General features: G+C 43.1%; 2 protein-coding genes across 2 annotated transcripts; both read right to left on the minus strand.

Annotated features, from left to right (window-relative positions):
• Positions 1-6,782: 6,782 nt before the first annotated feature.
• BJ212DRAFT_1269325 (uncharacterized protein) lies at positions 6,783-7,333 on the minus strand (the record flags this gene model as incomplete). The annotated part of the gene is made up of 3 exons (XM_041330806.1): positions 6,783-6,974; positions 7,023-7,226; positions 7,280-7,333. Coding segments are annotated over 3 exons (450 nt in total), but the record flags the coding sequence as incomplete, so codon positions are not given.
• A 5,965-nt stretch (positions 7,334-13,298) lies between these two features.
• On the minus strand, positions 13,299-15,171 carry BJ212DRAFT_1298646 (uncharacterized protein; the record flags this gene model as incomplete). Its single annotated transcript, XM_041332718.1, has 9 exons — positions 13,299-13,418; positions 13,485-13,511; positions 13,563-13,659; positions 13,718-13,776; positions 14,238-14,448; positions 14,494-14,528; positions 14,580-14,713; positions 14,760-14,825; positions 14,880-15,171. 9 exons carry the CDS (start codon positions 15,169-15,171, stop codon positions 13,299-13,301), a joined length of 1,041 nt encoding a protein of 346 aa, XP_041194436.1.
• Between the last annotated feature and the right edge of the window lie 1,623 nt (positions 15,172-16,794).

The following is a 16,794-nucleotide window of genomic DNA, read 5'->3' on the forward strand; positions in this document are numbered from 1 at the left end:
ACCCTGCGCTCCTCCCCCTACCTCACTCTGATGATATGGACTTGATTCACCCTGCCAGTATTGCGGAGGCCTGTGGCTATACTCCAGCCACCAAAACAGCAGGCGCTCGTCGCAAGGCCAAAGCCCCAAGGGGCAAAGGCAAGGAGAATAAGAATGCTGGATACGCTAACCCAAAGAAGCATTCTTGAGAGGACAGAGACAAGGATGATGAAGCGGAAGCATGAGCAAGGCGAGGCCGCCCTCAGGGGTCCAACAATTATACTGCCTTGGATGTTAAAAGTCTCCTCGACGTAGTCCATGATGAGCTCCCTCTCAGTCAATGCGGGTGGCAGACTGTTCAAGTTAAGTTCAGCCAATGGGCCAAGGTGAACCACCGGCCTGAATGCAAACTCACTTCACTCAAAACAAAGTTCAAACAGGTAAGATTCAACTTGTCTCATGACTGTGACATTGCTCACAAGTAGAACTACAGTTGGTCAAGACTACGAAGCCGACTGGAGATGGTGTGTGCCCTCTGGAAGTCACATGTGCCCATCACATCAAACAACTCATTAACGAGTGCACAGGAACCTGTGACCTGCATGACACGGATTATGACGCCATGGAAGATGGTGACAGTCACTCTGTCGTCTCTGACCAGAACCAGGATGAGCATACCTCCCCCCCAATTCAGCATACAGCGATTGCCCACTCCACTCCTCGTACAGATGCCCCAGCTCCACGTTGCAATACTCAAGGAGCGGCAGCTACAGATTTACTCACTCGACTTTCCACCACATTTGACCCAGCCACCCAACGCAACCATGATGAAGATCATGCCAATTGCAGCCTTGCCACCACGCAACTACTTACCCAAAGTCAGCAGCTCCGTGATTCCCAAGCCACTACAGAAACCCTGCATGGCCAACTCTTCAATTTGCGTGCTCGCATGTACGACATTGAACGCGAACGTGATCAGGCCGAGCTTTGCATCGAGATGATGCAGATGAGCAGATCCACGCGCCATCAGCATGTTCGGATGCCCAAACGCAAGAATTTGCATCAAGAGTGGTACCCTGAGGGTGGGGGATCCATTAGGTGGCTTACTGATGAAGGTGAAAGTACTGCATCTGAGGGGCCCAAGCCACCATGCCTTCAAAGATGCGGCCCCTCTGGATGTCCCAAGTATTCTGATTGCCCATATTTCGAGGACTTCGCTGATGAGCCTATCAAGCCCATTCAAAAGGAGGGGTCAGTAGAGATTTGATTGTGCTATGATGCTTACAATGTACCTAGGGTACCAATGTACCATGCAAAGATTGCTGCTTCTCACCATTCTGCGTCTTGCGCTCATTCCATCTTGAATGTCTTTCCTGTCTGCCTTCTCGTCCATCTCATCATCTCCATTGAAATCAGCATTGCAGGTACTGGACGGTTGGATGCTACAATGTTCTACATCTTGCACTTGTTCCATCTCGAACGTCTTTTCCTTTGTCTTCCCCTTTGTCTGACCTCTTGTCTGTCTCATCATCTCCATTGAAATCGGCATTGCAGGTACTGGACGGTTGGATGCTACAACGTTCTACGTCTTGTGCTTGTTCCGTCTCGAATGTCTTTTCCTTTGTCTTCCCCTTTGTCTGACCTCTTGTCCGTCTCATCATCTCCATTGAAATCGGCATTGCAGGTACTGGATGGTTGGATGCTACAACGTTCTACATCTCTGTGCTCATTCTGTCTTGAACATCTTTTCCTTTGTCTTCCCCTTTGTCTGACCTCTCGTCCGTCTCATCATCTTCATCAAAATCGGCATTGCAGGTACTGGATGGTTGGATGCTACAACGTTCTACATCTTGCGCTCGTTCCATCTTGAACGTCTTTCCTGTCTGCCTTCTCATCCATCTCATCTGCATTGAAACCAGCATTGCATTCCTCATCTGATATCATCATTACAAGTTTTACATGTTGTATCTACTGGAATTCCAATATGACATGGAAGCACGAGACTTGATCCTTCTTCCTCTGCTCTGAAAAGCATGTTTTCAAAGTCTCGCCACACATCTAGATCATCCTCAGTAGCCTGCCAATGCTTCATGTACACAGTCCATATCTGATTGATCCCAACACATATGGCGCACAGGTTGTGCAGCTGAAGACAGATTTCAATAAGGTCACTGCGAGCTTCTTGATTAGTGATGTCGAGTGGTATGCGTAGCCTTCCAAAGGCACCTTGGATAGCTCACATGCCCCATTCTGCTGTTTGACGGTAAGAGAGTAGTTCGCAGTTGAATGCCATATGCTCCTCTATCTCGGCAGCTGAGCCACACAAAACTTTGCCATGTTTCAGAGGTGCGCGAATGCGTCCATCAATGGAAGTCGTCCCATGAGGGAATGCAGTATCTGTGACAATGTAGTAGTCAGGAGGTGTGTTGAGTTGAAGTTGAGTATAGATGTGAGAGGCGAGACGAGAGTCGTGCCAGCTGCCAGGTGCATTTGTCCTTGCCGCAATCACAACGCCTTTGTAAAGTAACTATTGAGTACAAATTGTTGGAGAAAGACCAAAAAACGCACCTTCAGCAGAAAATGCTATGACTGAACTGATAAAATGTTCGGAAAGCCATCTGTTGTAGGTAGCATTTTCAATATCAATATCATCTGAAGTCTGCACAGGGAGTTTGAGCCCGTCAATGCTTCCAAAAGCACCTTGCAAGTGTGAGTGACGCGCAACTACGAGGGTACTACAACACTCGAAATCAGGTCCCCATGGCCATTGAATTGCGGCATCAACCATAGAGCGTAGAGTTTGTAAGAGCATGGGCAGTCCAGAGGTGAGATAGCAAGAAACAGTGGCAGGGATCAACACAAAAATTTGTTGGAGGCTAGTCTCATGCATGGTGGAGTTGAGATAGTGGAGCATGAGGCCAAGTGCTCCACCAGCATCGAGTGAATGGTGATTCAGGCATGGAATGCCATGCGAGTTGGTATCAGGACGTGTGATGGGCTTATGGTACCACAGACTGGCAAAGCCAGAAGTAAGGATGAATTCAAATGTTCAAACATCGATGCCCATGGTTGTAATAAATGCGCGATCAGTCTGACTCGCATACAACACTTGCCACGGGGTATTCCAATGTGGGTCAGGAAGTAGCTGGGCATGACAAAGGTACAGTTGCTTAGGGTTCCAGGTTTCGACACAATCAAGTTGAGCAAGCTCTATTCCAGCAACCAGCGTAGCTGCTAACATCCTTGCATCCTCTTCGTCATCAAGAAATGCTGTCTCTTCTCCGTCATTCACCAGATTATGATACTGTAGTAGATCGTCCATTGCAGTTTTGACTGAATTATTTTATTCCAGATGTGTTACAGTTGTGTTTTCTGTACAGATTATCTTTCATAAATATATTTCAAAGTCCGTCATAATCTATTCCGCATTATTTTGCCTACGGATAGTCACCCAATGTGAAGAAAATATTTGAAATTTAACTTGACATAAAGATGGAGACATAACTTCAAATTTTGGCAGTGTTTTAAATGAAATACAAATTTCAAGCATTGGCAACCATATTCCCACCGACCATATGTCAATAACAATAAGAAATTTAATTGGAATTTCTGTGTGCTCAAATTTGAAGTTCAATTCTGGCCCAAAACATCAGACAAAACGTGAAATTTGGGACATGACTATATGCCTGCTTATGTATGAAGTTTTGTCTGACAATTAAGACACCCTGAGAATTTGAAGCTTATGCTGGTGACAAAATGTGATGACAAAACTTCAAGTTTTGTCTGCAAACAAAATAGATCACCTGATCATTGCCCGCCTGCTGCCCACCCATCACTCAATTGTAGCCTGTTCACCACCTGAACTCATTACCTCATGTTATTATTAGTATCATGAATACCTATATGTACTTGTACTGTAGCATCACAAGGCAACAGGCTCATATCGTCATGCCAATCAAGAGTAGTGATGTGCAGGTGCAGCTTAGGCCTGGCCTGGGGAGGCTTGGGCTTTGAAAAAATTCAGGCCAAGCCATGGGCCAAAGCCAGGCCAAAGCTGCAGCTGGCTTGGGCTCATTCATGGCCTTCAAGAAAGAAAAGAGTCTATATTCAATTCAAGTATACTAACATTAGTCATCATATGCTGAATCAACATCAGACCCTGACATATTGTCATTGTCACCTAAAAGCAGTGTATCCCACCCCTCATCATCTGCTGCTTTGACTTCTAACACCTCAGCCTTGTGTTTGGAGTCTTCAGTTTCCTCTTCTACAAGGGAAGATGGGCCAGGCTCCCAGAATAGAAGATCATTACAGAGAGAACACTTGTGTCATATGCCATTCTGGACTCTCAACTCTAAATCTGCTTCTCTGGATATCCAGATCCGAGATCTGGATCTCAAATGATCTGATCTATCTTTATCTTCCTTCTGGAATCCAAACCCTATATCAGTGCCCAACCCCATTTAGACTTCCCCTGTCTCCGGACTCTGGTTAACCATGTTTCCCTTCTGATTATTGATCCATTACATACATTTCATTTCCAGTGTTCATTATTTGTGATCCATCCTACTTACTAATAGACTTTGCATATGCTTCATACATAGCCTTTATGTTTGCTAATTGATCCCTATATGATACCTACAGTATATAAACCTCCTGTAACTCTCAGAAATACTCCAGTTTGAATATCATCTTAGTTCCTGCTCATTCCTGTGTCCTCCGGACTTGAGACAAGTCTCTTGTCATGTTCTGAGTCTTAGGATTGCATCCTAGACTACATTTCTGACTCTACCTTAAGGTAGTCTATCCTCTGTTAGTTTCTAGTCCAGACTTCGTCCAGATTAGTCTTATCTGCTTGCCTAAGTAACATCTGGATGTCCGTCGGATTTATCTCATGTTTCAGATCCAGACAACTGTTCTAGCCCCTGGAAATTAAGGGCACATACTCAGGAAAGGGGCACAGCATATGAGCTGAGGCCAAGCCCTTGTGATCCGACCCCCTTGAGCATGTGACCTTAACAACTTGACACATTGTAGTGCCTCAACAATATGTCCTTTCAACCAATTGCACTGTTTGCTGATTGTGATCCCACCTTGTGAGAATGCTTGCTCACTTAAGACTGATGCTGCCATAATAGACAGGTAGTCTCTTGCCAGTGAAGCCCACACTGGATATCTCTGGCCATTGATCTTAACAGAAACAACAGTCAGCTGCAGGAAACCTTGAAGCAAATGAAAGGCACTTACACCCCACCATTGAATAGTAGTCATACCCACTGATTGAACCACCTCAATAGTTTCAATGTAGCTTGTAAATTCAGCCCTCCATGGTTTCGATGGATCACTAGTAGATGTGGCACCTGGTTCTGGCTTGGCATTATCCTCAGAGTCACTCCGGACCTCCCAAATGAGTTTCTTGAGGCCACTAACCTTGCTTTTTGTAGTTGTGGGCTGTGACAACACCTGATCTTGATGTAGCTTGTCATAGTGCTGTTTGAACACATTCTTGGCACACATAAGCATGTCATCAAGCAAGTTTGATGGCCAATGCTTTTTGAAGTAAGCAATTTTGCTGTTGGATCAAGTACTATATCAGATGTTAGAGTTGCACTGACTGAAAGAGAAAATGACGAACACATAGTAATGATGTAGGCTGGAGAGTTTTTAGTTCTCTCATAATACTCATCTAGCTTTGTTGCTGCTGCCTTCAGTGCACAAGCGAACTGAGTATACTTGGGCCTTTCAGCTTGCAAAGACCAAGATTTGTGGAGCATCTCCAGGGCAGGTATTGTGAGATGGAGAGTTGATCCTTGATCAGACGAGAAAGCTTGCTGGGCAACATCAGCATATGAAAGAAGGTCCATGAGTTGACCAACTCATGTCCATTCAGCAGCTGACAGTTGCAGAAAGTTGATTTTGGCTCATTTTCTGAGACTGTGTTCTTGATGCCCCATTTCATACATGAATGTATCCATGTGCTACAGTGAGTAAGAGTGAGAATAAACAAAGTATGACGATATATCAAATACACACCTGCTTGTTCAATTTGGCACAATTCAGCATAATGTAGGTGGATGACCAGTGGACTTTCATGTCAATCAATAGCTGTGTTGGCAATGACATGTTGGCTTTGATTTGAATGTTCCTGTATAATTCTTTTCATTTTGCTGATGAACGTTCTTTCACACAAATGCTGCGAACAAGGCCAATCTCGTCCCAATCAACCTTAAGAGACATGTCTGGTTCATGGCTGTATGGATTGTGAGGATTGTAGTGAACAGATTTGCTGTATGTGCCAATGAGCTGCTGTGTGCCAAGATTGATAACATGCACTAAACAGCTGTTGATATTGTTAGCAGTTCCATCAATGAAATAACAAAACAAACTTACTTGATCTTGTGCTCAAGCCATGGAAAAACCTTCTTATACTTTGCCTCATATAACTGTGCAAACTCTTGCAGCATAGTGTTGTTGTTGGCTGCATTGTCACATGTAACATGACCAATCTAGTAAGTAGACATGAGCTGTAGCATTCGAGAGGAATTAATATAACATACTTTATGTATAACACCAAGGCAATCAAGCACTTTGAATAACATACCATCCAGGTGCTGGCCATTATGAGTGTTGTTGAGCTTCGTAAAACCAAGCAATGCATTCCCAGGTTCCCACTGCATCAGAATCTTTTCTTCAATCCAGTGGCCAGTGACTGCAAAATAGCCATCTGTGTTGTCAGCCTGCCATGCATCACATGTAACATTGATGGCACTGCTGACAGGTTCACTCTAGAATATGACATTAGATCATAACAGACAATAGTGCAAAGAATGACAATGTACATTTAACTTCTTTCTGAGTTTGGTGAGATGGCTCTTGAACAGATGCATAATTTCAGTGCAGGTTGCTTTGTGGCCTGGAATTTTGACACCCTGTGTAGCACATGAGGCAATGTCTACCATCTCTTTGAATCTCAGGTGTTTGAGAGCCTGAATGGGCTATAATGATTGTTAGTACTATGCAGCCAGATGATATGAAGAGTTTACCTGATCCATAGCAATGAGCCACTTGATTGCTGCCTTTCTGAAAAGCTGGTCGGAGTAAGGAACAACATGCTCCAACAACTTGTGCTCAGTCATATGTACATTGAGTATCTCCTGTGCTCGTGCAGCTTTCATTTTCTCTGCAGCAATATCACCTGGCAATTTGGACAGGAAGGCATTGTCTTTGGCCCATTTGTGATATTTACCCTGTACATGTTATTTAGATATACATTGATAATAATATGAAGATGAAAACTTACAGCAAATCTAGCTTTAGCATGATAGTGTAGTGTTGAGGTCTCATTTATAATTATACAACTATTCCTATAAGTGATTAGGCAATGTTAATGACACAACAGCACATGGAAATGATAATGGAATGACATACAGACAAACTTTGCACTTACGGTGTTTTTTCATTGTGCCATTGGTGTTAGTCCACTTGAAAGGTTTGCTGAAGAAGTTGTCGATATCATGAGTCCTATCCTCACATGTGGGACCAGACTCATCAGTGATGGGCTGTATGTGTTAAGGTTGTACTCAAGGGTTAATGGATCCTAAGGGCTTCAGCCTCAGCTCGTGTGCTGTGCCCCTTACTCAAGTATTGCCCCTTATTTCAGGAAGGCAAGACTAATGCATCCGGGGGGTCAGATGGGTAGCGTAGCGGATCTGGATGACTTCCAGATGAGGGATAAGTATTGTAAGACTAATCCAGACAAGTCCAGACTAGAAACTAGCAATAATGGCTGTTGTAGACAGAGGCAGATGCAGATAGACTATAGGAATCAATCCTAAGTCTTGGAGGGTGATGAGAGTAGCAGTACTCAGGTCTGGAGGACAGGAATGAGCAGAACTAAGTTGATATTTGAACTGAGGTACTACAGAGAGTTACAGGAGGTTATATACTATAGGTATCTAATAGAATGATCAACCAGCAGAGTCCGAGGCTATGTATGAAGCATATGGATGGTCTATTGGTAAGTAGAAATGGATCACAAATAATGAAATGGAAATGAAGCATAGGTAATGGATCAGGGAGCAGGACAGATATACAGATAACTGAAATACCGGAGTTAGGGGATTACCGAAAAGAGACAAGTGCTGGTTGTGGATTCGGATGAATTGTGGACTGGACTGGACATGGACAGATTGGATGATGAGATGTTGGAGGGAGATAAGATGTGGATTGGATCTGAGATGAGATAAGGATTGGATCTGAGATCTGGATATGCGGATATGACAGTATGCCAATATCTATGAGAATTCCATCCTTGTCCACATCTTCATGGTCTTTGACAGTAGCTTGCTGATGCCGGTGGGTTTGTTTGGCTGACGGTTTCAGGTGAGCTTTGTACACACTCTCTTACATGAATAGATAAACTTACATTTGGAGTTTGTCCATGCATTTTCACATTCCTCATCACTCAGTTCATAGCCTTCTTTAGCATCTTTGGTGTGTGATCATTTGTTAGTAGGTGCAGGGACAGTGGGTTCAGGAGCAGGTGGACTGGGTGAGTTTGTCATATCCACATATCCAGATCTCAGATCCGACCCTTATCTCATCTCAGATCCACATCTTATCTCCCTCCAACATCTCATCATTCAATCTGTCCACTCATCCGGTCCAGTCCACAACTCATCCAAATCCACAACCAGTGCTCATCTCCTTTTGGTAACCCCCTAACTCCAGTATTTTGGTTATCTGTATATCTGTCCTGCTCCCTGATCCGTTACCTATGTTTCATTTCCGTTTCATGATCCATTTCTACTTACCAATAGACTATCCACATGCTTTGTACATAGCCTTGGACTCTGCTGATTGATCATTCCGTTAGATACCTATAGTATATAACCTCCTGTAACTTTCTGTAGTACCTCAGTTTGAATATCATCTTAGTTCTACTCATTCCCATCCTCCAGACTTGAGTATCTCTACTCTCGTCACCCTCTGAGACTTAGGATTGATTCCTATAGTCTATCCATATCTGCCTCTGTCTCCGACAGTCTATTACCATTAGTTTCTAGTCTGGACTCATCTGGATTAGCCCTATGATACCTATCCCACATCCAGAAGTTATCCGGATCCACTACAATACTTGTCCGACCTTCTGGATGTGTTAGTCTTGCCTCCCTGAAATAAGGGGCACAGTGCACGAGCTGAGGCCAAAGCCCTTCAGATCCAGTTATCCCTTGAGTATGACCTTAACAGAGTTAGTGGGCTGGGGATTGTTGGAACCATGCTTTGTGGCCTCTGCTGCACGAAATGCATTGATGGCTTTAGTTTGAGATGGGAGAGCTGCCTTCTCAGAATGCTCGAGGAGTGCAGCAGAGGGCTCAATTTTGCATGCTGGATGCACTAGTCAAGGTTTGTCATCACTATCTGAGAGGATTGTTCCTGCCATTAGAATTAGGGATTTGTGAGTAGGGATAGCAATGTACTAATACTATTTATCTCAATAAATCATTGAGATTGTGCCACAGATAGATGACACTTCAAAGATCTAAGTAGCATTGAGTTCACAAAGCATGACAAAAGATGACTCACAGTTCTTACTGGCTAGCATACAAGTATGAGCTGGTGTCAGATACACTGTGCTCTGATGCTCTGATGCTCCTTTTGGCTAAGCTCTGCAAACACTCATCAAACACTTGACTTCTCTCAGGCTTCCATTCCATTGGACGTCTCAGATGTGCTTAAGTGTATGTTGGATTCATAGAAGCTGCTGACATGCAGATGAGTCTGTGGTAAGGAGGAAGTAGCGCCGAGGATTTCAGTGGTTTTAATTGAGGCTTGTTTGAAGGACTGTTAGAGGGCTTGACTCAGACAAAGGAGAATTTGCAACTTTTGGACTATCAGAGTGATACATTAACAATTGAGCTCATTGTTGTCTCAGATGACTAGTATAGCTGTAAGAGTAAAAGCCACAGCTTGAGCCACCAGCTCCAGCTTTCCAACTGCCCAGGCCAGGCCCTAGGCTGTGGTCAGGCCATGACTTTGGCCCAGCCTGGCTTGGCCTAACTAGAGCTGGCTTTGGCCAGCCCACAGCTTGAAGCTGGGCCATGCACATCACTAATCAAGAGTATATATACTTTGGCTCTGTCTGCTGTGAGTGGGTCATCCTCTCATTGCAATAGACAACCCTCAGGGACAAATGTCAATGTCTGGTTGCACCAACAGACATAATGGTCATGTTGTTTGAGCCACAGAGTAGTGGCATGGCATGACAGTATGTACTGTCATGTCTATGTATATTGAGACTGATGTTATATTCTGGCTCTGTCTGCTGGAAATAATTGAAATGACAGACTTGTAATGTTGTTAGTGAGCATGGTTGTCATGCAAACTGCAGTCTTCCTTTCCGGCACAGAGGGATGAAACCTTGCAATGCAAATGCAAATGCAAGTGTAGCACATTCTCATGACTATGCTAATACATACATACACAATACAACAGTATAAACTATGACTCAGTCCAAACTAGATAATCTTGTCGGTATGAATGAGGGAGTTCGGTTAAATGACTCTTACCAGGTGCTCTCATCATGAAATCATAAGATGCCACTGAAACATTTTGCATCATCCTGATTGTGTTACAAACTCATAGTGCTGCCAAAGTCCAGTTCAGTCCGGTTCTTGGGGCAAATTTTCTGAACACTGAACTGAACCATAGGTTTGGTTTAGCCATGTGGTCAAACCCTGGACCAAACATCACCAAATGCATTTGGGAGGGTCCAGTTCGCATTTGAACCAGGTTTGAGTAAGCTTGGACCATCTGTTTGGTTGTATAGGCTTGAGACTATGAGTTTTCATGTAATTTGAGTTGGACAGATAATGAAAAGAACACAAGGGGAACTCCTTTGTACAAAGATTGAATTCAAGTTTCTAAAAAAACACATTTTATTTGCCTGGTGCCCTGATCATGTTCTCATTGTAAATTGAGGACAGGTTGTTGAGGAACCAAGGCTGTGCACTGTTGCTCAACTTGGCTCTTGCACCCTCATTTCATTTGCCCAAGCAATTATGTGAATGATCATTATCAGACAGAGGAAGAAGAACCAGTGATTGGTGCAAGTGTGGGTAGCAGTATAGATTTCAGGATATTCATTTTAAAATTATCAGCATGTATAGCAGATCACTTGACTGAATAATACAATGAAAACTTTATGTCTCCTTGAAATCTACTTTGGAACACCAAATAACTTTGATCAATACTTTCAAGAAAGTGGTAATAAATAAAAGTAAATTTCCCTGCTCTTTGGAGGGCACAAGACAGCTGTTAACTCCACCAATTATCACACACCACTGCCAGTTGATATTTCCACACACTCCTGGAAAGTGATTGAGGTCATACCAGTTGCTGTGTCAGAATTGGCCACAAGCTTAGCATAGTATTCCCAAACACCAAGGATCAGGCATGGTTGAAAGAATCTGAGGGGCCAGGGAACTGCTCTATAGAAACAATAAACTGTGATAGCATGCATAGGCAAGTGAAAGATTGACATACTGCGAAGAATGTTGGATATAAATCATTAATGAGAGAGAAGCAAGAAACAGCAACAAAGCTACCACATCCAACCCATCAGTGGAAAAAGGAATAATAATCACAATATGAGCTTACCTCACAAAGTAAACGACATGAGTTTTGATCAACACTGTGAAACAGTCCTCAATAATCCCTCCTGCCAGATGTTGTCATAGTTCATGGAAGTGTTTTACTGCAATCCAGACTGCAAGACATAGTATGAAGACCTTCCATATAGTGCTGAGTCCCAGTGAAAACCCACTGTTCTGAGAATGGCTGAGGTTGCATGAAATGGTCTAAACTAAGTGACACAATCTCAACAGAAAAATGGGACTAATAGCACATGTGCAAATGTGCATGATTGTGCATGATTGTCACAGATTATTCAGATGCAATATTTGCATGTCACCCTGGATTGTACCAGATCTCCTGACATTGTGTGGCTACAGGACACATTGCATCATCCTGGATTGTGCCAGATCTGCTGGTATTGCCTGGTTCAATGCTTGTTGCATCATCCTATATTGTGCCAGATCTGCTGGTATTGTGTAGTATACATTACAGGTAGACGGATATATGTAATAAAACTTGGCACATCCCACCACCATCTGTTCCAGCCCACTGTCATGCATGGTATGTGATCCATACCATGACATATACATAACAGGAGTGATAAGGAAGGTATAACACACCAGACTGATCCCTATCACCAAGCTATCCCATCATTATTCCTTATTGTTTAGCTAGTTCTTCACTTTCAGATTTCACTTCTACTTTTTTTCTCTTTCTACTTTACTTAGGCATATTCAGCCACCACATTTTTCTCATGAGCCACCAGGCATGTTTGTAAGCATGTCATGTGACTGGGAAAACACTCTGATTTGTAAGGATTCAACTTGACTCATCATGTTTGGTCATGCTTTGTCATGCTTTGTGAGACTTGCAACTGTATTTATAATCTACTTAGTAATAAGGCTGATTCAGCACACCCATAGGCTTGGTTTGTAAGCACAAATCTTACCAATCCATGTGATGACTCATGCCACTTTTCTTTATGCTTTGTAAGATTTCACTTTATTTAGTATCTACTTAGTAAACAAGCTGACTCAACACAAGTTTGTAAGCACATTCTTACCAATCATTGTGAAGAATCATGCTTAGTAAGATGGTCTCCAAAAAGGTATATAAGGAGCTCATTTTACACTTATGAAAATAGACTTCCCACTTTCACTCTTTATCTCAAACCATGTGAGAACATTTAAGATTTAAGTGCAGGCCATTTGGTAGCCTTGAAGTAAGACTAAGAAATATCTATTCAGGTTATATACTACCTTACAGGGATTGACTATATAACTAACAGTACAGCTGACTAAAAGCTAAAACTTCATCTACACCACTTTCTTCTCTCTTTTCCAGGAAGGGAGACATGATTCTCAAGCACACAAAGTGCTACACATTCAAAAAGTTCACATGTAGTACTCTAGACCACCAGTTGCTTTTAGACCAAGGAAACAAGAAGAGGATAATTGAAACATATCCCTCCCAAGAACTCACACGTTATCTACCACAAAAACTAGAAAAGTCATAGACCGTGTACTTAAGGACTGACAAGAAGTCTTATCCTGTATAGTTGTGTTGTCACTATATATGCATTGTACATAAGACCCTTAAGTAGTAGGACACCACGCTCATTCATATGCAGCTGTTCCTTGTCTGATCCCAAGAGGCAGTGAGATCACAAGAAGTTGGAGGGAGACTCATACTGTCGCTGACAGCGATCCTTGTGCAAGGATGATCAAGATAATGCAGGGAGGCAGTGAGGTTGCAAGAAGTTGGGTTGGAAGGAGAGTGGTGTCGCTAATGGGGCCATTCACTAGCTGCAACCTAGTTCAAAGAATACCTGTCAGTAGGTGCAACATGTTCTACTAGGTCATAGTACATACTTTCTTGGCAGCAAGCTTATCATATGACTGATTAAATATGTTAGTCCAACCTGAGGACAAATGAGACAGAAGGCACACCTTTTTCTCTCCATCTGACAGTCCATCATAGTAGGCCTTGAGCTCAGCTGCTGATCCAGTCTTGTTACAAGTGAGCCATTCACGTGCACATAGGTTACTGTTATGGAGTTTGTGAATACGTACAATGGCAAGGAACACCACTGATGCAGACATACCATCCATTTTGTGCTTTCCTGATCTGCATCTTCCTTGACTTCTTTGCTGGCACACTGGTCTGGGATTTGCTGATAGCAGAGGCATCTACTAGTAGAGATACCATGGTTGCTGTTGGAAGGATATTTGAATTGAGCTGGTTGTCTGGTTATGTGGCAGTACTTACTGCTAGTGGTTGGTATCACATTGTTACACTCGGCGTTCGTAAGAACGGCTAAATGGTCACAAAGAGTCTAAAGCGTACACCTATGTATGAGTCATGCGAGTTAAGCAGTATATTGCAGGCCCTGGTCTGCGTAGGTCAAGTTAAAGAATACAAGCGTAAAAGATAGAGTATATATAAGGAATTAAAGCGGAGTTTTAATAAATGAATTGGAGATTGAAAGTAAATAACGAATCGGAAAAGAGAAATGAGAATCGTACGATAGAATGTTATAGAATGTCTAAGAATGATTAGTAATTGTGAATAAGTGAAGAGGTGAAAGAGAAAGAAATAGAACTGTAACACACATCAGCACTGACTTGAATAGTGGCTGGTGGGTGGGCATTGGGGACCATCTCAGAGTCATCTGGGGAGTGTCCTGGCATCAGTACAATGGAAGGCTGCAGCACAGGTTCACTGGTGGGCTGTATAGATATTGGTTCCTCTGCCAGAGTCATAGACTGAATATCTTCAGAGGGGGGAGGTTGAATTAATGGTAGTTGATTAGTGTTGGTTGGTTCAAGAGTAGTGCTAATGTTGGTCAGTTCAAGTTCTTGAATAAATAAGCAGGCTTACAGCAGGTTTGCAAATTTCAATGACCATGCATGGAACTACAAACAAGCATCTGAGTGTGAGGTGACAATATAGAGACAAATACATACTCTGGCAGGGGCACTGGATGTGGGCATCTCCTTTGAGGAGCTAGCAGCATGAGATTTGGCAATCATTGAAATGGAATGGTCATTAGTGGGCTGGAACTCTGAATCTGGTGGGGTATTCCCATCTGGAACTATTGCTAAGTGAAGGCAGTGGGATTGTGAAGAACAAACTGAATGACATACTAGGGGATCGACTAGTTGAGTCCATGGCTTCTGGGACTGGTAGTGATGGTGGTGCATATTCAATTGCTATTAATGTAGTAAACAGTTAAATGATTATAGAGATAAAATCAATGAACTTACTAGATATTTCTGAGGACTTCTGCTTCTTACTGGAATTTGACCTGGTGTCAAGTGGTTCAGAATCACAGGTCTGCCATTTGGTAGTCTTTGTGTTAGTACCCTCAGTGTCATCAGAGTCCAGTGTCTCGAGGTTATAAAAATCGATGACGTCTTCTGCTGTTGGTTTGTAGGTCCCTTTACAGTCCAAGCAGTTGATGTGATTCTTGTGCCAAGAGGTATAGCTAGCAGTCACAATGGCATCGCATTTCCAGTTGCCATCACAGTAGCCCAGCTCAGGGAAGAATATTACCATTTCTCAGTAGTACAGCTTACTAGCAGATCCCAATGCTGCTCCCCAGCTTTTAGGAGCCTCATTGATATTCCAGATGTCCACAAACACCTATCAAGATGTGGTACAGATTGATGTGACACACTCCAAGGGAATAGGCTTATTATTCTTGTCAACAACAAAGCGTAGTGGATGCAACTTTTCAAGCTGGGTTGATGGTTTCTGTTACAAACTCAGATAGAGCATTGTTCCAATAAAGGAATCAAGGATCAAGGTTGATCAAGGACTAAGCCTTATCAAGTCAACGCCTCCCTCAGGAGTGATCGTCTAGACTCCCACAGGATCTAGAGTTCAAATGGGACAATGGCTAGCCTCCTTCCCAAGGAGCTAGAGTTCAAGTATGAAAGAGAACCAAGTAGATTCAAGTTAGAGAAAATACAAGTGGTAACTAGAGTTTATATACATAGGGGGAATTGTGCACAGACCATGCTGGGCAAAGGGTAACTAGTACTAGGAATGGAAGGTTCATGGGAAAACAGAGTATGAGTCAAAGATAAAGGAGACCATGAGGAAACAGCACAGTGAAAGGAAGTGTTAGAAGTACAGCCACAAGGTGTCCACAGTGATGATGGGAAAAAGAGTGGGGTACTGTAACATTACCCCCCTGTTAATGTCTGAAGTCACCAACTTTCAGTCACTAAGATTCTGATAGTTGTTAGGGTCAAAATCAGCATCTCTTGCAAACTGCTTTTCATGCTCTTCTTGTTCAAGGTCCTTCTTTTCTTCATAGATTTTCAACTGGTAGTGGAAGGCCCAAGAGCCAGGTTTGGTGTTAATGATGTGATGTCCTTGAAGAGTAGGGAAATAGGCTGTGAGATGTTTTGGAGCATGGTGGTGGCATTCTTGGCAGAAATAGTGAGGGCAGTGGATCTGACAATGTCCTTCCTGCTGGCAATATCGACAAATGATGTCATAATAGTCTATGCCATTCCTATCACATCGAAAAGTTTCTTCTGATGGGGCACGAGAATTGAAGGAGGATACTGGTTTGTCCTCATCAATGGTGATAGGTGGAGCAGGGGATGGTGTGATGGGATGAGAGAGGCCTATTCCAAAGGCAACTGTGTTTCTTTTCTTACCATGAGCATGGTGTGGGTTTCCTGCAGAGCAAACTGTGAGCTGTGAAGGAGCAGGGACAGGGGTGTCATTATCAGAAGATTCTGATGGAGATCTAGGGACTTCTTGGGTAGAGAAATGAAGGGGTTCAACAGAGACAGAGTGTTCTAGTTTCATGATTTCAGAGATCATTTCTGGGGTGAGTGCTTGCTCAAACCCTTGATCTAGGAGTTGTTCAGTGGTGAGGGACTTGATCTTGGTCATATGATAAATGATAGAACACTTGGTAGTTTCTTCAGCAGGGGCTGTGATGGTATGGGCATAGCTAGATGCCAGGTCTGCACTGTGGTGGATGGTCATCAAAGAAAGAGAAACAATGTCTTCAGAAAAGAAATGGTCTAAAGGTAAAACACAAGGAAGAGAAGAAAGGGTTGATTCAACAAGAGCTCACTTGTGGTGAAGTTCAAGCTGAGAGTGATGGAGTTCAAGAGAAGAGTTCGAGGATCATGAAGAAGGCATGTCTGGGATCAG

Source organism: Suillus subaureus (genome assembly GCF_016647635.1).
Source record: "Suillus subaureus strain MN1 chromosome Unknown BJ212scaffold_11, whole genome shotgun sequence".
NCBI classification, from domain to species: Eukaryota; Fungi; Basidiomycota; class Agaricomycetes; order Boletales; family Suillaceae; genus Suillus; species Suillus subaureus.